This window comes from Gymnogyps californianus, chromosome 6 (genome assembly GCF_018139145.2).
Source record: "Gymnogyps californianus isolate 813 chromosome 6, ASM1813914v2, whole genome shotgun sequence".
In the NCBI taxonomy this organism is placed as follows: domain Eukaryota; kingdom Metazoa; phylum Chordata; class Aves; order Accipitriformes; family Cathartidae; genus Gymnogyps; species Gymnogyps californianus.
In genome coordinates, this window is record NC_059476.1 from 9,875,683 (window position 1) to 9,898,606 (window position 22,924).

Here is a 22,924-nt window from a genome sequence, read left to right on the forward strand (position 1 = left end):
AAAGTTTTTATAGCTGCTGCTGTTAGATCTATAATGAGATGGTGGTTTGCTGTATAGAACTTGTGCAGTTATAAGGCTTAGGTAAACAAGAATGTAAAAGACATTCAAGGCTTTGATGGAAAGTAACGAAAGCAGTCTTTAAAAAGCTTTATGGAAACTTGCTGAAAAGGAGATTTACTGTACCCAAATAAAAAATGTCACTCCTTTGTTTGGATACTTTGCATTCACAGTGTCACCAGCTCCATGAGAGTTAATGGTCTCCCAATGCAAAATGTATAGCTGGATATTTATTACCAGAAATTCTGCATACGTTTTACACTACTGCTGTTGTACATGATTGTAATAGTTAGACCAGGATCAGCAGTTTTGCTTCGGAGACATTATCTTAATAGCTGTATCGTTCTATAATAATTGTGGTCTTATTTAAAAGCATAATCTCTTGCCCAGTTTATTAGAGCAATTAAATAATATTGAAGTTCAGTGCATAAAGAAAATAAATAAATCCTGATCTTCCAGCTTCAAATTGTCTTGTGATTAAAGGGCACATAACTGATAATTATACATAGCCTTTATTCTTGTTCGTACCATCAATGTGTGCGTAATCCTATGTTTCATTTCTAAAGGTATTTCTTGCCTCAGTTTCCGTATCTCTGTAATAGAAACTTCTCATAATATTGTGCATATTTCTGCCCACTGGCCTTTGCACAGTTCTTTCAATATACATGCTTGTAATTCCTGTCTGTTCTCCTTACGTAACCATGGAAGAACGCAGAGATTTAACGGAGATCATATCAAAGAAATGTTGATGACAACTACATACTCCTTTGCATGGGTATGAAATGTAAGGCCTTGGGGAGAAGCACATTTTTGCCAGAGTATGTGTGCTGGAGGAAAAACATGCTTCATCCTGGAACTTATTCTGTATTTCTGATTTTCCATGCAAAGCTCTGAGTTAAGATTATTTGCTTTTGATTTCTACTTTAAAGATTTCTTCATAACAGGCATGGTTATTAAATTAATAACCCTTTCTGATTTTGATCTTTACAGCTATGTTTTAATTACCAGAATGATTAGATGGCTGAGAGATGATGTTGCATGATATTTGACTGAATTAATCACGCTTACAAAGATTCTCCCAGAAACTTTAATTGCTTCAATGATTTATGGACCAGTTCCTGAGCAATGTGGAAGAAGGAAGTGCCAGTGCTGCAATGGCCTCAGTAATTTCTGCATTGCCGTTTTATGTTGCCATATATCATCGTATCTGCAGCAATGTTTAGATTACCATTTTCTGGCCCAGCACATGCAATGATGTTTCAGTAACCTTATTTTTATGTCTTTGCAGTCTCCAAGGACATTATCACCTACCCCTTCTGCAGAAGTAAGTTTGGTGGAACCTTTGGGGGCAGTATCTTACTGTGATTAGAATTATTCACTTCAGCAAATGCAAGTGTTGATTTTGTTATCAGTCTGATCCACCTCTGTTTGCCACATAGGTGTGTTTTCTGAATATTGAAACTTAACAAAAATTAGCTCTAAAAAGAAAACATTAAGTTCTTATTGACAGATTGTACAAAAAAATGAAGCTACCACTCCTACCCGTTTGTTGTCTATACAGCAGAGTCATTTGTCCAGCAGAGGTCACCTCTTGTACATTCATCCTTCTTGTGGCACAGGCGGACTCAGATCTCAGGAGCTGGATGATTTACATGAGCTAAAATGCTGCTCTAAGTATCTAAATAATGAGCCGTGTTTGCTATTAAAACATTTGCAGTTTTGTCTTGAAGAAAGCGTAACTATGGTTTGGTTCGGTTTTGCTTTTCCCTAGGAGTCCACAATGACATGAAACATTTGGGAAGTCATTTGTCAGGCTACAATAGATGCCATTGCAGAATCATTATCATTTTGGGCGTGGGGAGTGTTGCTTATTTGTGACGTAAAAGTTGTGATTGCTACGTGTTAAAAAAGTGACTAAAATTTCTTGTAAATCTTCATGCATTAACGTCAGTCCTGTCCCTTTTGTCCTGGTTTGGTTTGCTTCGTGGGGTTTTGGGGGGTGGGGGAGTGGGTTGGTTTGTTTGGGGATTTTTTGTTTGCTTTTTTTAATTGGCTTTTTTTTCCCAGGAAACCAAGTAAATTGAATTTTGCTATACAAGAAGGTGTCATGTTTTCAGATACAAGGGGAATCTAATTTGGATACTAAATACCTTTTGATGTAGCTAGTCGAGACACATGGTAAATTAAGCCACAGAGAGGTCTGTGCTGCAGCTGTTGAATTCTTGCTGGTCTCCAAGTTCGCTAGCTGAAGGCTAGCTTATGTAACTTGTGCAGTATGCTGTGGGACAGACATACTCTGAACGCAGCTTCCCTTATGGAGTCACAGGAATGTGGGCAAATCTAGGATTATATAGAAATTAATAGAAATTACAGGTGGAGTTGGAACCTTCCAAGACTGGACTCTGACCCAGACTATAAAAATGGATTTGAGTCTTTGGAACAGATCATTAGGGAACAGTAATAATGATGTAGGTTGAAAGCTTAAGGGATATTGTTATTTCAGTAGCTTCTGCTGATGCCTTCACATCCATGAAAGTTAAGTGCTGCTAAAAATGTGTAATGTGCATTTACATTTATTAGTGAATGCTTCTATTCTGCAGGGTTATCAAGATGTTCGGGATCGCATGATTCACAGGTCTACTAGTCAGGGTTCCATTAATTCTCCAGTGTACAGTCGTCATAGCTACACACCCACCATGTCACGTTCCCCTCAGCATTTCCACAGACCTGGTAAGGGCAACTGCATTAGAAGTATATGTAAAACTATTTTTTCTTTATTATGTCACTTAGTGGCGCAGCGAAGCACTTGTTTCTCTTACCAGTGAAAATTTAGGATTTAAAAATTGTTGCATATTTTAATATCTCCTTTTCTACCTGTTTTTTTGTTCTTGATTGATACAGTCTTTTGCACCAGGCTGATGAGTGTTTCTTACATCATAAATATGGATCTTCTGGTTTTGTTTCTGATTAATTATTTTTTAAATCTTTGTATGTTTCTGAAAGCAAGCAAAAATTTGCAGCAGTGAATCACAAACTTCATTCTGGAATTTGGGAAAAGTATCACATATTGGAAACAAAAGTTATGGCTTGACTATACAGAAGTCAGTAATGTAGGATTACTCCCCTCTAAAAACCAATTCATTTAAAGCTTGGTGCAGCCATAGAATCTCAGATTCAGCAGCAAAACCCCCAGATATTCCAAATTGCTAGTCATTTTTTAAAACATAGACTCATGGTTCACAAGGTAGATTTCTTAATTAAAGCCATAGGCAATTGCCTGGGAACATTTAAAAAACACAAACTTCATTTACTGGTTTAGCAGTGGTGTACAACTTCTATGTACCATATAGAAAATGTACAGGTCATTCAGGTTCCCAGTGCATTCAAAATTACTAGTTGTGTATATAAAAGCAAGATATGAAAATGAACTGTTCATCCACACCCAAACTGCATAAAAATGTATCTCTAAATGCTGTTCATTGAAGACTTTTCGAGACTGATTTTATTGTTTATGGTAATGAATTAAATCTTTGTGATCTGCTTTTAAATTAAGTGATACAATCGTGCAGTTTCATCTTCCTTGGTGATTACAGCTGAACAGTTGGGATGCCAAAAGCCCATATACAATAGGAGCTGCATTTTTAAAATTAAAGATTTATAATAGAGCCACCACTGTGGAACTTGAATGCTGTAGCCATTTCCTAGTGGGGGTGGGCTGAAAGCAGTTAATTGTGTCTGTCAGTGAATGCCTTATTTAAAGGACCCAAGGGAGGTGGGACAGAAGCAAATTGTGTCTGATACTTAGCGCTGACAACATGACTGTGTTTTAAGATGACGTTACAACTGAAACCGAAAGAGACTTAAACGCATGAAAAAGCTGCAAACTTCTGTCTCTTGATTCTGGCAATTCTGAGGGGATTTTTCCATTTGTGTTATATCAAGGATATGAACAAATCCAGGCCCTATTCCAGACTTTACTGTGATTGAGTTTTACTGTCTGTGTTCAGTGAAGGACCTTCCCCAGAAGCAGTCTCTGTTTATGTAACTCTTGTGATGGGCGGATGGGCTCAAGCCAGAGTTTGGATCCAAATGTAAAATCTTCAAAAGTTCGCAGCCTGAGGGATTTTCTGAGAAGATATTTGTTCAGACTTATCTCTGTTCAGATGATCTCATCTTTGGCTCACCTGTTTCTGTTTCTTATATGACACAGAAGTAATTCTGTAGAATTCATCATTTTGATCTTTGCTACCCTGCTTTGGGGTAATTGTTAATGCTACTTTATGATTTTCCTACAGTAATTATTCATGTTGAATAATAGCACATGTATATTTACCATTTTTCTCCTAATGGCACTTCTTATCATCATATTATTTGCAAGAATAATTTCTCTCTGAATAAACCCAGTGGCCCCAGATAACTTCTCTTTGGCTCCCAGTTAGCCCTTGAGAGAGAAGTGAACCACTATGTTGATGTTGTCAGCATAAAGTTCTTCAAAAATTTGAGTGCTACAAGTTTTGAAAAAGTTTGCAGCCTTTTCCTCCCACAGTGCCCTAGCTGATGTTGGCAGCATTTTTGGAATGTCTTAAAACAATAGAAAACAGCTTGCATGCCTCTTGACTGACATTTTTTGGTCAGGCACTTTTCAAAACAGCTGCTTTCTTAACTAATTGAGCGTCAATGTTTGTGATGTTTGCATGCTGGTAGCAGGCTACTTCTTGGTAACAAAGCATAGATCAGAAGCTCATTAAGCCAATAAATGTTATGCTAAATTAGTGACGCAGTTCAAATCTGAGCCTCTCTTCTAATACTTCCTGTAATTTTGTCTAACATTTATGAACCCTTTGGTACGTCTTTAACCTTTTTTTTTTCTCCTTCCTTCTTTTCAGAATCCTAATTGTTCAATGCCTTTTTTTTTTCTTCCTTTGAAGCCTCCTTCCCTGCCTTTCTCTTATTGTTTTTCTTTGTTTTCATTTTGTTCTGCCCCCCGATTCCCTGCTGCCGCAGAGCTGCTCTCTACTGGTGTGCAGCGGTTGTCATACCTGCGCACTAGCAGTCTCAGCTCCTCTCACCATGACTCCCGCCCCAACTCCCCCTTCCGACACCACTTCATCCCCTATGTCAAAGGTAAGGAGCCAGGCCTCCCCAGGGAGTACCCTCCAGGCTGGAGATTTATTAGCATTCTGTCAAAGCTAATAAGGCGTATCTCCGTAAGGTTGTCATTGGCTGTATAGCTGAGCATGCCTCGAAATGTGCCGTTGCACTTAAAACTACGTTAGAATAGACATAATGTCCTTTTTTCGGAGGAAATATGTCATTTCTAAGGGCCCTAGTTGAAGAGTCATCAAGCAATTACCTATTAGAAATATACAGGAAAGCATTACCATTTACTGTTTAGAACTTACATGTGCCTAATTTAGCTTCTTTCTAAAGCAGTACATAACAATCACTACAGCAGTTAGCATATCAGATTTAATTATTATTTCCACATTCTTAAAACATACATTTAAAAATTGACTACAAATATTGCCTGGATGAGAGCAAGGTGATCAAAAATATGGAGAAAGAAAAAAAAAATTATATAAAGATCAATGGCAACAAGGAAGTTAATCATTGTTAATCACTTTGTCAATAATTAGTGCCCAACAAAGTAAAATTAAAATCTCTAGGCCTCTCCTCAACTAGTGAGAATCGGCAGACTCTGCTGAGAGCAGTAGAGTTGCAGGGATTTACACTACCTGAGGATCTGGTAATTTTTCTTTTTTTTTCAATCTGTTATTTTCCATGGTTTGATTTCAGGGAGGGGTGTTCTTTCATTGTGTCCCTTCAAGGAGCTCATTCAGCTCAATAAGCTTTTAGTTTAGTTTCTTGCTTTCTATGAATGTGGTTTTACTTTTATTTCTATTGGAGCACTCTCTGGCTGTGCCATCTCTTCTGTTGGGGGAGAAGGTCATAGCTTATATCACCTACAAGAGCTCAAAAAGAGGCAGTTGAGTAAGTTGAACATAGATTCTATTCTGGCACCACTGATTAATGTAGATAATCATAAACTGGAGGTAATAAAAAACAGTTGAAAGGAAGTTGTTGCCATGAACTTTCAAGAAATGCTAATAGATCTCAACGTTACAGCTCTTCAAGCATTCAGATCACCATTACTAATTTTACTCTTGCCTTTTCTTAGATGATTTTTGTTAATATGCACTTTCAACTTTCCTATTATGTCACTATAAAAAAAAAAAAGTCTTACTTCAAAGTTAAAAGATTGGGACCCTTAAAAATAGATACACTACTCATTTCGGCATGCAGTTAATTCATAATCCTTGCAATTTCAACATTTCTTTGCTGTAAATCCAAATTAATGCTCACACTCTTTCAAGTGGCATTTTCATTCTTTTTCTGTTGAGAAAATAGCTTCTTCAACAGATAAATCAGAAGAACTATTGGAAATCCATGCCTATTGTTTTCAGATTTCAAAGAATTACCTGGCGTGTAGATTAGGTATGTATCTCAGTTATCGCTACAAAAGGCCAAGTGGGATTACAAGCACTGTAGACAAAGGGGTGGGTATGGTGTTCTTATCAGATATGTCACATAAGACATTGTAAGAATCCACAATTTTCTGAAAATTTTACATAAAGGTCTTAGGCCTGGACAGGATTTATGTCTTGTAACGCAGCAAAGCTCCTGAAAGCTCCAGTTCATATCGCTGTGACACTGTACACCATCCGAGGATGTGGTACACTTGAGAAGGGGCAAGTAGCAGGTACCTACATCTTGTAATTCACATGGCTGAATTGAAAGAGTAGTCTTTTAATAGTTGGTTGAAAGAAGCATGTTCTTAAGGTGACCTAAGTTTCATGCCTGGGCTAATGTGGTGGGAATATCCGCATGGTTTTCATTTCTTTTTGTTTTTTCTCACTGTGGAGGAAGGAGACTACTCAAAAAAAAACAGAAATACACTTCTATGTTTCAGTTCAACACTGCAAGCTGAGTTCCCTCAGAACATTGAGCCAAACTCAGACATTTATAAAATGTACACAGATAAAGTAATTTGGGGTATTTTTGGTAATGATCTGGAAGAAAACATGAAATAGTATTGCAGAGTTCCCTGATGACATGCAGACTGGGAGAGTAGCAGTCAATGAAGAATATCAGCAACAGTTTTCTCAGTGAACAGTGTAGCCAAACATAAGCCATGCTGCTAAGTGATGTTGTCCATTTGTACATGCTAGCAAGAGCAGTGACTCTGAAGAGGATTTGAGTGTTCCAGTGGATGTTAGGATGGATGGATAGGACAGCAGAAAGAGATGCTGCAGCTAAAAGAGCTAAGTAGAGACGTTAGGTACTTGAATAAGGGAATTGAATTGGTAGGTCCACAGTCCCAGCAGGGTGGGTGACATAAGAACTACTGCAGAAGCTTCAGAGAAGGACCATCAAATAATTCCAGATCTCATAGTGAAAAAGTTACGGCTGTTAATGTATTGACAATGTCAAATGGAAGGATTTGGTAGTGATTTATTCAGTGTCTATGTACCTGTGTGGTAACAGAAGGTTCTCCCATATAGCAGGCAAAGATACAATAAGATCCTATGTTACACTTAAATTAGATAAAAATCGTCTTTATTTCTCTGACTTGTTTAAGGTGAAGATAAGTAGCTGTTGAAACAGCTTAGGAAAAGTTTTTGTCTTCCCATTAATACAGAATATTGAAAGGTACAAAAGGTCAAAAGGCCTGAAGACCTTTGTAATTTTTCCAGCATGTTAAGTGATCAACGAAGTGCTCACAAAACATTAGATGAACAAATGTTCATAATGTTCCCTAAGTCAGAGCAAATTCTGTCTTGTCCTGTAAAAGGAATATGATGGAAGATAGTTCTTAATCAGATATACTCTGAAAATACACGTAGTGTATATATGCACATATGTACTAACAGTGCACATGCACTTAAAGAAAGACAAGATGATAGGGACTGGTAATATTTTTGTTAAATAAACCTCTCTACTATTGCAACATGTAGGTGTAAGTGGTTTCATAGGAAGGGATAATATAGCTTGCCCAGTATATAATTCCAGGGGCTTGTGCGGGGTTTTTTTTAACATTCGAGTAGTGTTGAGTGAAGTCCAGTTGCATTATATTGTGTGTCCTCTTCACTACTTCATGTTCATAAATAGATACTTTGTTAACAACTGATGAGGTTGATCTGGGTTTCCCACGTGGTTCTTCATTTGTCCTACTTGCATACCACATGTTGTGGTGGGTTTACCTTGGCTGGATGCCAGGTGCCCACCAAAGCTGCTCTGTCACTCCTCAACTGGACAGGGGAGAGAAAATATAACGAAAGGCTCGTGGGTCAAGATAAGCACAGGGAGAGATCATTCACCAATTACTGTCACAGGCAAAACAGGCTCAACTTGGGGAAATTAGTTTAATTCATTACCAATCAAACCAGAGCAAAAAAACCCAAATCTTAAAACACCTTCCCCCCACCCCTCCCTTCTTCCCAGGCTTAACTTTACTCCCGACTTTCTCCACCTCCTCCCCGCCAATGGCGCAGGGGGATGGGGAACAGGGGTTGTGGTCAGTTCATCACACGTTGTTTCTGCTGCTCCTTCCTCCTCAGGGGGAGGGCTCCTCACACTCTTCCCCTGCTCCAGCGTGGGGTCCCTCCCACAGGAGACAATCCTCCATGAACTTCTCCAACATGAGTCCTTCCCACGGGCTACAGTTCTTCACGAACTGCTCCAGTGTGGGTCCTTTCCATGGGGTGCAGTCCTTCAGGAACAGACTGCTCCAGCGTGGGTCCCCCGTGGGGTCACAAGCCCTGCCAGCAAACCTGCTCCAGCATGGGCTCCTCTCTCCACGGGTCCGCAGGTCCTGCCAGGAGCCTGCTCCAGCGTGGGCTTCCCACGGGGTCACAGCCTTCTTCGGGCATCCCCCTGCTCTGGTGTGGGGTCCTCCATGGGCTGCAGGTGGATATCTGCTCCCCCGTGGACCTCCATGGGCTGCAGGGGGACAGCCTGCCTCACCATGGTCTTCACCATGGGCTGCAGGGGAATCTCTGCTCCGGCGCCTGGAGCACCTCCTCCCCCTCCACTGACCTTGGTGTCTGCAGAGTTGTTTCTCTCACATATTCTCACTTCTTTCTCTGGCTGCAATTGCTGCTGCACAGTAACTTTTTTCCCCCTTCTTAAATATGCTATCCCAGAGGTGCTACCACTGCCACTGATGGTCTTGGCCTTGGCCAGCAGCGGGTCCATCTTGGAGCCGGCTGGCATTGGCTCTGTCAGACACAGGAGAAGCTTCTAGCAGCTTCTCACAGAAGCCACCTCTGTAGCCCCCCCGCTACCAAATCTTTGCCACGCAAACCCATTTGTCCAAGTACCCCCTTTTTATGTCTGTGCGGCAGAAAAGGGAGATTATTCTGGCACTGGCTGGATCTAATGCAACTCCCTGATATTCTTATCCATAGGGGTTTGCCTTGGGTATTCTAGGTGTCTTGTTTTCAGAGTTTAAAGACCTGTATTATTTTAGCTTGAGAGTAGCATTTCTGTGTCTACTAGGGAATTAGACCCTTGTGGATGTATCTGAAAAGAGAACTATAGCACTGTCTGGGGTTAATTAGGTGCGATAGATACATTTGCAGTGATTCAAAGAAGAGGCATCATGTGATGTCCTTTTTAGTTGGTCAGCCTTTCTCAAAGCCACTTGTACTTTTAGCAGGAAGGTGAACTTGGTGTAAGTTTGTAAGAAAGATTTCATAAAGCTATAGTTTTGGGCTTTTTTTCCTTTAGTAGTCAGAGAATATGGATCATGCCAAAACTGCTTTGGTAAAGGGGCATAATTTCCAAACAGCATAATGATAATCAAAGTGGCATGCAACACATTACGCCTGTGTTATTTTGTATCATCAAACCAGAAAGTAGACATGTAGACCAGTTTCAGTGTGTTTTCATACAACATAATGCTTAAACAAGCGTAATGCTCAAGCCTTGTAGACCAGGCCAAATGTAAAGAACTTTGAGGAGTGAAGGGGCTAAATATGCCTCAGAAAGTCTTAGTGAAAGTTTGTTCATGTAACATATATGTTGAATGAGCTGGAAGGGGGTGTAATAGGCATCAGCTTAGACTTCATTAAATCTCATTTGGACTCCCCATTGAATTTGGTCTTGTCTCAATAAAGTACTGTCTTTGCTATGAAAGAATCAAAACAAGTCCGTGAATGAAAGAAACCCTGACCCTACTGAAATCAGAGACAAAACTCTCATTGACAGCCAGGATTTCGTCTCACATGCCTAGAATTTTTCAGAGGCATTCAAGAATATTGCAAAGCCCCCATAAGATTTCCGCGTAAAAAGAGCTCCAAAGTAATGTGTATTCCTCTGCTCACAGACGTTCCGTAAGGAATCTACCCACCTTCATAGTGAATTTGGGCCTTGGTTTTCACAGGTTCCTGCTTTCCTTCCCTGAGGCAGATCTCTCAAATCAAATGCTCTCTGTGTGTGATAACTATTTCCAGGGTTTTGTGGATGCAGCTGAAAGCTCTGCTCTGGACAACAGCCGTATTTTGACTGTTTCATGACTTTCAGTTTTGTGTGGGAAATAAGGGCTACACATCTGGACAAGATGATGAATGATAGTTTGACAAAACCTGAATAGGACTTAGGATTTCAGGTGCTGTTGAGCTCTTTTTCCTATGTCTGTTCAGAAGTAGAGCAACTAAATTGCAAGTTGACAGAAGGCTCAGTGTTGGTTGCATATGGTTTTTTTGGCCTGATTCTGTGAACTTAGCTTGTGAATCACACAGTGGACTCAGTGGTGAACACTTCAGAAGGCAGCAGGAACCTGCATTACACTGTGCTGTGTATAGGCAAGCAATTATATTCCTGACTGCTAGGGGAACCTGCTTAACAAATGGAGCTATAGAAAATGGGAACTACCTGATGGAGCAAACAGAATGAAAGAAAAAAGCCTCTGAATTTCACTTCTGAGGCTGCTGTGTTCAAGTGATTGATTTTTATATTAAACTTACTTCGTTACCTCTTAATATCCCCTGCCCACCTACACACACACATGTTCAACTTCACGCGAGGGGTGTGGGAACTAGTTTTTCCTACAGTGTTGGCAAACTGGAGTGCTCTTGTTGCTTTGTGGAGTTAACACTAGTTATGGCATATCTGAGGTAGTAAGAGAGACTTTCCTGTGCAGGCACAGCAAGGAACCCAAATTCAGAGCATGCACAGCCCCTACTTTTATGTAAAGCTGCAAGCAGGCCGGCCATGAGGCCCTGGGAGGCACGTACAGGCAGGCTAGCAGCTCTGCTTTCCTGTGTGCATATGCACGTTCCACAGATGTTGGCACTGCTTTCATAAATTGTAGGTGATTTTACAGCTGCATCTGAAGCACTTAAGCCTCGTTATGAGAGTGGGCTGCTCAGGGGTGATCTAATGAGAATCTAAGTAGATGTACCATTCCCTCCTGCAGTGGTTGGAGGTAATGAGACTGCCATCCTAGAAAATGTAAAGGAGAGTCATTTGTCAGTACTAGTAGGAGTCATTAGGAAGAGAGAGACTGCACAGGAACCCCAGGAAATACAAGCCAACAGAGACATCTGTAAAGCAACACGTGCAGGATGATACCACACTAATTGTCTGCCTGGTACTGTATGCATTACACAACATTACCAATTCTCTCTAAACAAATTATCTGTGTACCAGATACAAGATTAGCCAGCATACGTTTATGGATATGAGCATATTTAGTTGTGTCTAGTTGAGATAAAGAGGCGAGTATAAGAAGGGTTTCTTCCCTGTATTTGTAGTGTTGGTGATAGAGGCATTGTAAATTGAACGTAAAATTTTGACTACCAGTTCCCAACAGGTAAAATGTACTTGTGACTCCTGTGTTGTGACAAGTCCACAGGTCAATAAATCCCTTTTGATTCTTCTCTTTCATTGAATATACTAATTGCTAATGGAAGCAGAAAGGCAGAATGACATGTCTCTATAAAGGTTATAAATTTCAGAATTAATTATATCTTGAGGCCATCTCAATATTTATGTTTTTTTCCCTATAAAGCAATGATTTTGCTGAAAAGTAATTAATAATTTCTTAATAGAAACAAAAGACATAAGTAAAATCAGCTTAACCAAGTTAGGTGTTTCACCATCACAGTATCTCAAAGGCTGGACAAGTAGAACACAGTAAAGAAATTGCCAAGTAAATGACCATAGATTGAGATATGACAATATTGTTTTAACTAATCGTTCATACTGGTTTTCAGAGTTAGTAAACCTAGCAATTACTGTTACCTGGCCAGAAGCTCAGCACTGCTGCACCCAAAATAGAAAACCATCAACTTGTGGTTGAAAGAACATCATGTCATTTAGGGCTGAAATATGCAAGTGGTAAATACAGAATTTTGCACATGCATTGTTCTGGACAAATTTTGTACAGCCAAGCCCCCTGAACTGTGTATGCAATTTTTAAAACATGTATGTGCAGATGGATTAACTTGTATACTGGCAGAGGCCTCTGTGGCACATCTCTCTCAGCGAGGTTTTTAAAGAGCATTTTTTTTCCTCCCTTCTGGTGCCTTTAGATTGGCGGATGACCATTCAAGTAAAAGAGGAACTTCTGTGTAAAGTGTAAAGAAAACTTCCCTTTTCCTTCCCCCCCCCCAGCCCCAAATATATAAATAAGAAGTGTGCTGAGTCCAAGGTTTTGGGTCCTCTAATGGGTCATAGGAAACCTGTAGCTGAAAGGAGGCCTGCAGTTTCTTTTTTATTGTGTTTTATAGCCCTCCTGTACTTGTCATGTCTCCCTCCTTTTTTTTTCTTGCTTTGATAATCAGCTTTTCTAGGTTTTTTTAAGCCCTTGTGCATATCTGAAAAATGGAAGGGGTTTGATGCTCCCCTACTCTTCACCGTTGTGGTCACCCACACCCGTGTAAAATAAGCACCCATGTGGATGGTTTTTGGTTGTGCGAGTTTGCACTAGTGTGAAGAATGGCACAAAGTAAAAGGCAGCAACATTCTTTTATGGTACACACACAGTCGTGTGTTTGAATATCTGGCTGTTAAGCCTTGATACTTGGGGATCAACCAGCATGGTTCTGCAACAGCCCTCTTGCCCTGACAGACATGGGAACTTTCAGGGCCATTGGATTGCTGTGGTGGATTGTTAGGAGGCAAAGAAATAGTCCTGGTAAGAGTAATGCTACAAATGGAACAAACCGTGTGTGCAAAATGGAACTTAAGTTTTTAGACATTAGATTCAGATTTGCTAAATGAGCAGTGATGAAGTATTGTCACCGGAGCCAAATTTGGCATTGACAGAGATTTGGGGTGGCACCAATGATATGGGCGCAGCCACCAGATGGGCTGCATTTCTTTACAAATTATTTTGCCATATCAAAAATTTCCTACCAGAGAGCTAAACCAATGAAAGAGTGTGTAAGGAACAGTTATGCCTTTTGATGTGGGCCAAGTGACCTAACACCTATTTTCCATCTCCAGCTTCTGTATGCTTTTGGTTTAGGGAACTGTAGTAACTGCCAGCATCTGCTTCTATCTGCTTGGGAGTTGGTTTCATTTTGGGTTTGCATATCAACTACTATGCTCTGCGTCTGCGACTTTTAACTCCAAATATCAATCTCCGTACTAAATCATTGCCAAGTAACCTTCCATTCTTCTTTTCCACGCTGCCCATCTAATCACCAGCTACGAGCACACAGCTCCTGCCTGCATGCCATCAGAATGAGTCTGAGCTGCTCAAACCTCAACTCCAGCCTGAACATGAATTTTTATCTCTGCAGGAATATCAGGAAAAAAAAAAAGTCACCAGGGCTACCAGTTCTCGTTATTGTTTGTATTTATATTTTTGGTTCAACTTCTTTCCTCCCTGGAGGTTTTGATTCCACCAGTTTTGTTTGGGTTTGATTGGGCTTGCTTTTTTTTATTGCTCTCCCTCTTCTCATTTTGTTTTCTCCATTCTTTCATTGGAGGCAATGAGCCGTCCAGCGGTCGGAACTCCCCTGTCCCCTATCGGCCCGACAGCCGCCCTCTCACTCCAACTTACGCTCAGGCCCCTAAACATTTCCATGTTCCAGGTAGGAGCTGGCACTGTATGTGTCTCGGTGTCCTGTCACAGTGTAGAATGTAGCCTTTGTAACTTTTGTCTTGTCTCCATCGTTTCACACTGTTTACCATGGGGTGTACCCTCAGGGTTTGGAACTGTTTCTGGGCTTGCTGAGAGGAGTAGTGCGTTAAGAAATGGGGGGGGGGGGGAGTGTTCATTGTGATTTTTACCTATTCTGTTGGTCAGGTGTTTCACTGTTAGAATGCCTTGGTTTTCAGGGTCTGTTGATGGCCTGTGAGCTGGATATGAGCTATGTAGGGCTTGATTTTTCTCCCAGTTGCACCAGCTGAGCACCGGCATAACTCTGCTAACTTTGGAGGAGTTGGTTTTGATTCACATGCGGAAAAGAGTTGACCAGTGAGCCATTACCTATGTTGTTCATTCAGATTGTTGTGACTTGTTTCAGTCTTGAACCCAACAGTTCTGGTTTAGTGTTCCCTGTTTTTTTTAAAGCAGATGAAGATGTTTCTTTACTTGTTTTGTGCAATGGCTTGGTGTCCTCAGAGAGACCTGCAGATCCACAAGGATACGTATGCCTTAGGATGCCCTCTCTATAAAGGGCAGTCTCTGTTTTGAAGTGAGCTGCACAGTTCTTCCAGCCTCTGAGAAGATCATCTGGTTTGGATTTTGATGAGATGAGGGTGTATGTCCCGAGGGTTGTGGACATGCATCTTCTGACTGCATCAGTGCTAGCTGAAAGCCTTATTATATCCAGTTATTCTTCAGGTCCCCTTCAGTCTAGTATCCCTTTGCACTGCCAGAGGTTACTGCTCTTCCTCCTTTTCTCAGATCTGGCAGATAAACTGTTTGTGGGAACTTCCCTTTCAGTCAGTGTGACCTGGCTTGGCTAAGGTAGGCTGTTTTAACTGCTTGAGCTAACCTGGCTCACTTTGACTTGCGTAAGCTAAAGCGCACTTGCATGAATAGCTCTGAGTAATAATCTCTAGCATGGTGGGAGAGCTGTCCTCTTCAGCTGGCGCAGTGCAGCCACAGAAGGAGCTGTGTTCCTACTCCTTACAGCTTTCTGGTATAGATGTGCGCAAAAGTACTGCATGACTACCCTTGTAATATTTATACCTATTTTCTGGTCAAGTAGCCATAACAGATCACTAACAAGAATGAAATACCTCAGTGTCTTTGCGTGCAATGAATTTGCCTGTTTAGTCAAGGATGTAGGGTTCTGCAGAGTAAGATTTGCCTCTGTTTCGATAGATTTTTAGGGTTAGCTTTCCTTAATGGCAAAGGCTAGGTTGTCTCCTGTAGCACTTTAATTGGATCTGTGATACACAGCATGTATTTCTAAAATGCTTTTTCATCTTTCATTCTAATGGAACTGAAAACTTTTTTCAGGCAGTTTGAAGTAGCAAAATGGGTTTCTGACATTAATTTTCTAGTTCCCGGTAGCTCATTTTGGTCTTCTAATAAGGTTTTGACAGATTTTTGCACTGTAACACTGATTTTGGATTAACTTTTGTATTTGTAGCTGTGCCGAATACATGAAGTGTTGGCTTGGGTGGGAAGGTAGTTTAGAACAAACTGGTTCCTGTCTTAGATTATTTGTAAAAATATGATATCTTTTAGACATGCTGTAGATTTTCCACATTAGAGTTCGGGGAAGTGTTTTTATTCTGATTTACATTGATAATGTGCAATGTGGTGGGCCTTCCATAAAAAAAATTACAAAAAAGAAATAAAATCTGTCCTTGTGGTTTGAGAATTAGTAGTATATCAGTTAACACTGCATAAAGCATCCCTTTGACTCACTGAAGTGTAGCTGTTGTTGACTGTTCAAAACAGTGTATTAGGCAGCTATTTTGTTCTCTGGATTTTGAAGTGAAGTAGGCTCACTGCATTCTCCTCTGCTCAATCCAGCCAGTCAGTTGGAAAGAAAATTGAGCTGTTATGACTGAAGCACAATTTTCCACAAAAGTTATTTGGGGTAGTTTTCCCCAAATGGCTTGTATCTTCACCATTGAAATGTCTTGCTTGTTTGCATTTCTTCTCTAACTTTTATCCCACTGATAATCTTCTGAATGTTTAAAATTAATGGTTCATGACTTGGATGCATCCACATGTTACAGAATCAGCTCCAAAGGACTTCATACCACGTGTCTTTGACTTTTCACTTGTTCTTACATTTTCTTTTCTTTAAACAATCTGATTTTGTATAATACTAGAAATAGCTTTCTGGCTTTTTCTTGTGCTACATCCTTGATTTGGTCTGTCTGTTGTTTTAGTGTTGGAGTTATCTTTATCTACAACTGAAGTAGTTTTCATATTCCCGTTTTTCTGTTTCTCAATTTCACAGATCAAGGTGTCAACATTTACAGAAAGCCGCCCATCTACAAACAACATGGTAAATGATCTTTCCCTTTTTATTTCAAAACTGGAGTGTCAACTAAATTAAAAGGCATGCAGATTAGTGAAAAGCATTCAATTTTTACTTTGTAAGCATAAAAAATTAGTAGTCCAAGCTTGAAACACCTGTTATTGCATGTCCTGCTGAGTGATTATGTTTTAAAGCACAATGTTTCATTTGGATCATATGGTTTAAATCTTGGCCATGTTGATATTAATAGCAAAATTGCCATTAACTGGGATTTTGCTGTCTCTTTAGCATTATGATGCCTTCCTGTATTTCACTTCTTTATATTTTCAGAATACAGGTACTGATCATGTTAAAATGGATTAACAACAGACTGTTCTCTGACAGGAACTTCATGGAATATCCTTATTTTAAACAGACAAAGTACAATAATTTATTTCAGCAGCAAAGACGGAGATGTTATTATCAGACTGGAATTCCAAATGTACCTGTGGCTTTAAATCAGAATCTTTAATTATTGAAGATAATATAGGTGACTTATCACTGACAGGACTAATTTGATTCTCAAGCCCTGTGATGCACCTCAGGTAGTGCGCCGTACTTGTTTTTCCAGGTGTTTGCATTCTGAGTTGGACAGCAGTGTTAGTGCTCTAAGCTTTTCGGTGTAGACGTTGTTATAGCAAGTCTGAAATAACAATGATGGCAGAAGCCTGCTGCCTTGCCAGTCTTCAGTACTGCAGAGCAAGGTCCCAGTTATCACGGAGTGTGTTCACTCTTCCCTTCTGCTGTGGACAGAAAACTTTGAATAGGAGGTGATTTTTATGGAATGTGGTGAAAGATGGATGACTCCACTTTTTAAAGACTTTGAGTTTGCATCCCTTTGCAGACCCTTTATCCAATGAAATGTATGTCGGGTTAAGTAGCAAATTAGCAGTACTACAGGGTTTAGATGAACAGTTGACTGAGAGCCATTGAGCTGAGATGATTAGGAAAGCCCAGGAAGTCCATTCTGTAGTCAGGAGTTAGCATTGCTGTGGTATTCCGTCAGGGTTTCTTCCTCTTTCTTTGTTAAGTTTCAAACCATATGCTCATTTTGGAAAAAGTCTTAACATTTTTTTTGTTTATTTTTATGGTTTTAATGTATCTCCTCACCTCCCATTAACATGTGAATGTTTAACCACTGACATCACCAATTCTAATACGTAAGTACTGTTTGAAGTCATGCTTTTGTAAACTCTGACAAGCTTCCTCCATACCTGCAATTATGCTTAGAGTTTCCCAATCATAAAATGCTCAGAATTCCCAATGATACCTAATACTGATGTGCCTAAACTATCCTGAACATGTTGGATGAGCAACACAGTGCTTCATTTTGTTAACAGATGTCTTTCTGTTTAAAAAAAAGAGAAAAGGAAAAAAAAGTCCAGAACTCTTGCTTCTGATATGATAGCTTCATACAAGAGAAGGTGATTTGAGCTAACAGTTTGCAGATAAGAGGTAGTTAAGGCTAGTTTTAATGTAAACTGAATCCTATTGGATTCTCTTTTTTTAATGTCAAGAAGTGAAAGCCATAATGCACATCCTCACATGCTTTTAAGAGACTTTGGCTTAGACTGGAATCTTAAGTGGATGCCCCACTGCTGAGATATTTTATTGGTGAGGTTCATTTCATTGCAAGTGCCTTTCCCTGCCAAGCTGATCTGAATGGAGTTTAGTATTTATTGATAAATTCACATCTGCTTTTACTGCTACTGCATGCTAATAAGCAAGGGCACGCAGCAGAAAAAATCCACTGGTTAAATAAACATATTTGTTTCAGATTTCTTTTTCTGTTTGTTTTGCAGCTTTTCACAGAAACATAGGAAATAATTAGCATCAGTAGAGTTAAAATCAGTGCTGTTCCTCTGAACTATTTGTTTTCTTGCCCTAGAGGGAAGACAGTTCAGTACATAAATGTGGTTTCATCTGCGTTAATAATCAGCTGTCCTTAGGAGATATTGGCAAATACTGTTAGATTGAATTTTCTCACTCTTGCCTAATCATTCTAACACTGTGCAACCCTAGTAAAATCCAAAGCTGATTTGGGGTTATTTTGGGGATGGGGATGAGGGAGGAGAGGAAGGTTTGATTCCAATCTACTGGCAAGAGAAAGACATTACTTTGCTTCAGATTGCAATAGAAAAGCAAAACATGAAAATGTTTGCTTTTGAAAGTTAACTCCTTGTAAAGTATAAATTTTTGCCAAAATAAGGAAGACCTTTATATTGATACAGATGATTACATAGCTAAGTTCCCTGATTGCCATCTAGATGCAGCTGCTTTGGCAGCACAGAGCAAGTCCTCCGAGGATATCATCAAGTCCTCCAAGTTCCCAGCAGCTCATGCACCAGCACCCAACGAGATACCAAAGATTGAGACGGACCACTGGCCAGGTCCTCCCTCCCTTGCGGCCATAGGTATGCAAAAAAAAATTATACAAGCGATGCGGCTTAAAAGGTACTGGTAACCAAAGTAGATTAATACTGGAGCTGTAAAAATGGGTAGTGAAGATAGTGCCCACTCCAGGTGTTCACCAAAAAGTGCAGTTCTTCTGGTGAGACCTCCGAGTGTCTGTGTATTTAAAACTATTGAATAGCGCTGAGTAGAAGTTCTTGCTAAAGAATTGGACTTTGGAATTGATCACATAGATATTAAGCCAGAGACAAATTATGTGAACTCCCGTACAGTAGCTTAAAAAATGTGGTGTGTCACACAAGCCTGACTTCTTTCAGTTATTGTCTATTTAATCTTTTAGTCCTAAGCTAATAGCAAATATTCCACAGAAAATATGATTGCTTCCAACCACATAACTGATTTCATGGCAAGAAGCAATGACTGAAATGGAACAATTAACGGACTAAAAAAGTCGTGATTTTCAGAGTTACTGTTTTTACAGACTTTGTATTTTTCTTCTGTGTTGTAGCACTACAGGTATCTTATTTTCTTTAAATCACGTGCATCATCATTTTACATTTTTTTTTGTTTTGTACTTTTTTTTCCTTTGTTAATTTTTATTGACCCCTGTAGCATAAAATAAGCTATCTAGCCTGGTTCATTTATGAAGTCATGTCTGAAACACTGAAGGTGTTGCCTGCTTCACGTTTCTGTGAAGGAGTGTATGGTTTTCATTGCAATGGGATTTTCATAGAAGTGCTGGGAGAGGAGACACAGGGTGGGAGAGCTCAATGACCAATTGAAGGGGCTGCATAAGCAGCGGCAATTTTTTGAAAATGTCCTTTATATAGGATTGCAGCCTGACAAACATTACCGTCACAGTGATAACATCTACATACTTGCAACTCTCCTGACAATGCTTGTGATAACTACAGCATTATTATGTCGTATGTCTGAGGTGGAGCCTTTGTTGGAAATTTTGGCTCTCAGCTCAGTCTCTAGGCAGTGGATGACAACTTTTAATTGTTTCCAGTAGAACAATTCCTTGTATATTGGCTATCAGGTGAGTTTGTTACACCTGAGAAACTAAACAGGATTGTTTGGAAACTATAAAGATAAAAATGTGCTCATGGACATATTTTATTCAGAAATAAGAAGGCATCGTACAAGATTAATCACTAAAAAACAAACCCACAAGCCTCAGGTTTTTCAGCTTGTTGTCTGATTTTGAGTGTGATATTTTGCTTACAGAGCTAGAATGAGCTCAACTGTCAAAAAAATGAGTATTACTGCTATTGTACTGAAAAGTGTTGCAAAAGCCTGAGACACCAAACAAAATAATAAATAATTTAAATACAAACAAACAATTTATCCATAACTTTTTGTCTCTCTCCATATTAGCATCGATTTAACACTGCTGTACAAAACATTTAATTGATATAAATCTTCTGATACTTTAGTTGCAAAATTCAGTTTTCATTCAAATAAAACACTGAGTTTGTCTAGCATAGGGTTGGTGAATAACTATATCAGGATATAGCCTGTGCAGAAAAAAATACAACTGCTGTCTAAATGCTTGCAGCAATATCATATTCTATGCATTCATGGAAGTGTCCTGGTGTCCAAATTGGACTATTTCTTAAGAATATTCAAGAAAATAAAAGATTATTCAATAAAAAGCAAGGAACTAAAATATGGAACACCTGTGTCTTAATTAATTTTAACTTTATCCAATGGATCAAATTAGTTTGCTTCGTTTTAGACTAAAAATAATTCCTTGTTTATTCCAAATATGAGTGTCCATTTAGGAGATTGATGTAGTTTAATTTTCCATTTGAAATGTTGACTCAGATTTGCTTTTCTGAGTCTAGACAAAAGTATAAATGTAAATCAGACTTTATGTTTTCAGCCACTGATAGAGTTACTGGTGCCATTAAACCCCATGTTTCCAGAACTAGCAATCTGAGCTCCTTTTTTCTATTACATTGATTCATGGCTTTTGTATCCAGGACTGTTGCTTGGTTTGGAACTCAGGTGCAGTTTAACTTCTTGTTCATTTTATAAGAAGCCTGATAGCCATAGGGAAGGTTATCTGAGTGAGTTTATTAAGAGTGAGTTTTGAAAAAGTCTTTTGAGTCTGCAAGAAAATACTGCTTTGTTTATTCAGTAAATCAAACTGACCAGTACTTTGAACTAGCATTGAAATCTTCAAGCTGCAGTTGAACTGATACACAAAGCTCTCTCTGTACTGTGATTTTATGGAAGCAGGAGCTGACATGAGACGCAGATCAAGTGGAAGAGAGGAAGATGATGAGGAGCTACAGAAACGCCGGCAGCTGCAGGAGGAGCAGCTCATGAAGGTGGTTATAAGCTTGTCTTCATGCTGTTTCTGAACGCCATCCAAAAAGTGCCCCTTTGTTTTCTGTAAGCAATTTCTACTAATGCCTCGATCAGCTTTATTTTATTGATTTTATTTTTTTTAATTGCCATTTATAGCTCAACTCTGGTCTGGGACAATTGATATTGAAAGAAGAGATGGAAAAGGAGAGTCGCGATAGGTCAGCCCTTTCTGCCAGTCGTTACGATTCTCCAGGTAATTCATGTAGGCAATAAAGCTAATAATGAACAGTGAATAATGAACACCACATATACATATATCAAGCGGTCTCCCAGCAGAGAGACCGCTGGGAAGACCGCTTGATATGTCTATACGTGGTGTTCTTCCCTGAAAAATGGCCTAATTCATTAGCTAGTTTTGGTGAAGGGAGGAGTGTTGTGGTTGTTTTTTAATTACAAGAGATACGAGGTTGAGGATTTTCAGGCAATTTTGAGGAGAGAGATTTTCTAATATAGATAAGGAGTGAGGTAAAATATTCAGTGACTATCACATCACACACATGCTAATAGGCTGGGTTATTAAATTACAATAACATGTTTTGCTTAAACTGGTAGTTCCTGTCACTGTTTAGTCTCTCCTCCCAGGGACAGAAAATCAGCAACCTTTGCACATGCACATGCACAGTGGGGCTGCATATTCCAAACACAGCCAGTGTTTTGGCCTTGGCTGACGTTTTGATTGGGTGTATTCTGTTCCAGAGCAAAAGCACAAAAGTCAACTTTGGTTAATTGGTGGCTTAAATTCTTGGCCTCATTGCACATTTTGATATACATCTGGGGCCTTCTCAGATCTTCAGAGAAGGGTTTGGGCGTTTCATTTCACTGTCTTCATCCACCAGTCATTGTAGCACAGCAGCTGTACTGCAGGCCAAGAAGGGACAGCACATTATTGGAGATGTGTCCGTCCCTCTTTGCAGTGATAATCAGTGCAGTCATCAGTTGCCTTTTGTGGAATCAGTGGTACCTTTCCCAAAACTGCTTATTGCTAGCAACAACAGTGCCTCAGGTTCTACATTCCCTGCCCTTCTGTGGTAAAAATAACATTTAAAAAACTAAAAATTGGATTCTTATATCCAGGATCTTGTCTGAAGGAGCTGTATTAATTGTAGAAGTGCTATTGATCATTATACTGACAATCTTTCTATTTATTCATCTTTTTATCTATATTTGAAAACACACCCTTGACATTTCCACATTGTCTTTATCTTGCTTGTGCAGTTTCTGAGGTCAGTGCAAATGCTAAGTTGAATGCCCCCAGATACCTTATCTCACTTCATTTCAGATGAAAGCAGGAGTCACAGAGCTCTGTTGAATCATGTCACGTTCTCAGAAGTGTCACATCATGTACAGGATAACTATAATTTCAGATCAGAATGCCACATTCTAACTTGTTTGTATTCACTCAGCACTGCCCATTCTGATCGTTCTTCTGTTGAAGTCAGTACCAAAACATCTGTCAATTACAGTGTTACAGGACCAAAACTAATAGCCTTTTCTCCTTTGTAGCAAAAAATGGCAAGCTGAAGCATGTGAATACAGAGAGAACGGAGTGCGCTAGTTATATGTATCTTGGCTTG

The 22,924-nt window shown here is 39.6% G+C and overlaps 1 protein-coding gene across 2 annotated transcripts in view; it reads left to right on the plus strand.

Annotated features, from left to right (window-relative positions):
- Positions 1 to 22,924, plus strand: part of ABLIM1 (actin binding LIM protein 1) — a 162,889-nt gene that overhangs the window by 131,175 nt on the left and 8,790 nt on the right. The window contains exons 11-17 of one of the 2 annotated variants that reach the window (XM_050899019.1): positions 1,346 to 1,381; positions 2,658 to 2,787; positions 14,058 to 14,162; positions 16,500 to 16,547; positions 18,833 to 18,973; positions 21,219 to 21,310; positions 21,447 to 21,552. In XM_050899019.1, the coding sequence (XP_050754976.1) occupies positions 1,346 to 1,381; positions 2,658 to 2,787; positions 14,058 to 14,162; positions 16,500 to 16,547; positions 18,833 to 18,973; positions 21,219 to 21,310; positions 21,447 to 21,552 (658 nt within the window). The remainder of the gene's footprint in view (positions 1 to 1,345; positions 1,382 to 2,657; positions 2,788 to 14,057; positions 14,163 to 16,499; positions 16,548 to 18,832; positions 18,974 to 21,218; positions 21,311 to 21,446; positions 21,553 to 22,924) is intronic. The other variant, XM_050899018.1, reaches the window with a different exon arrangement.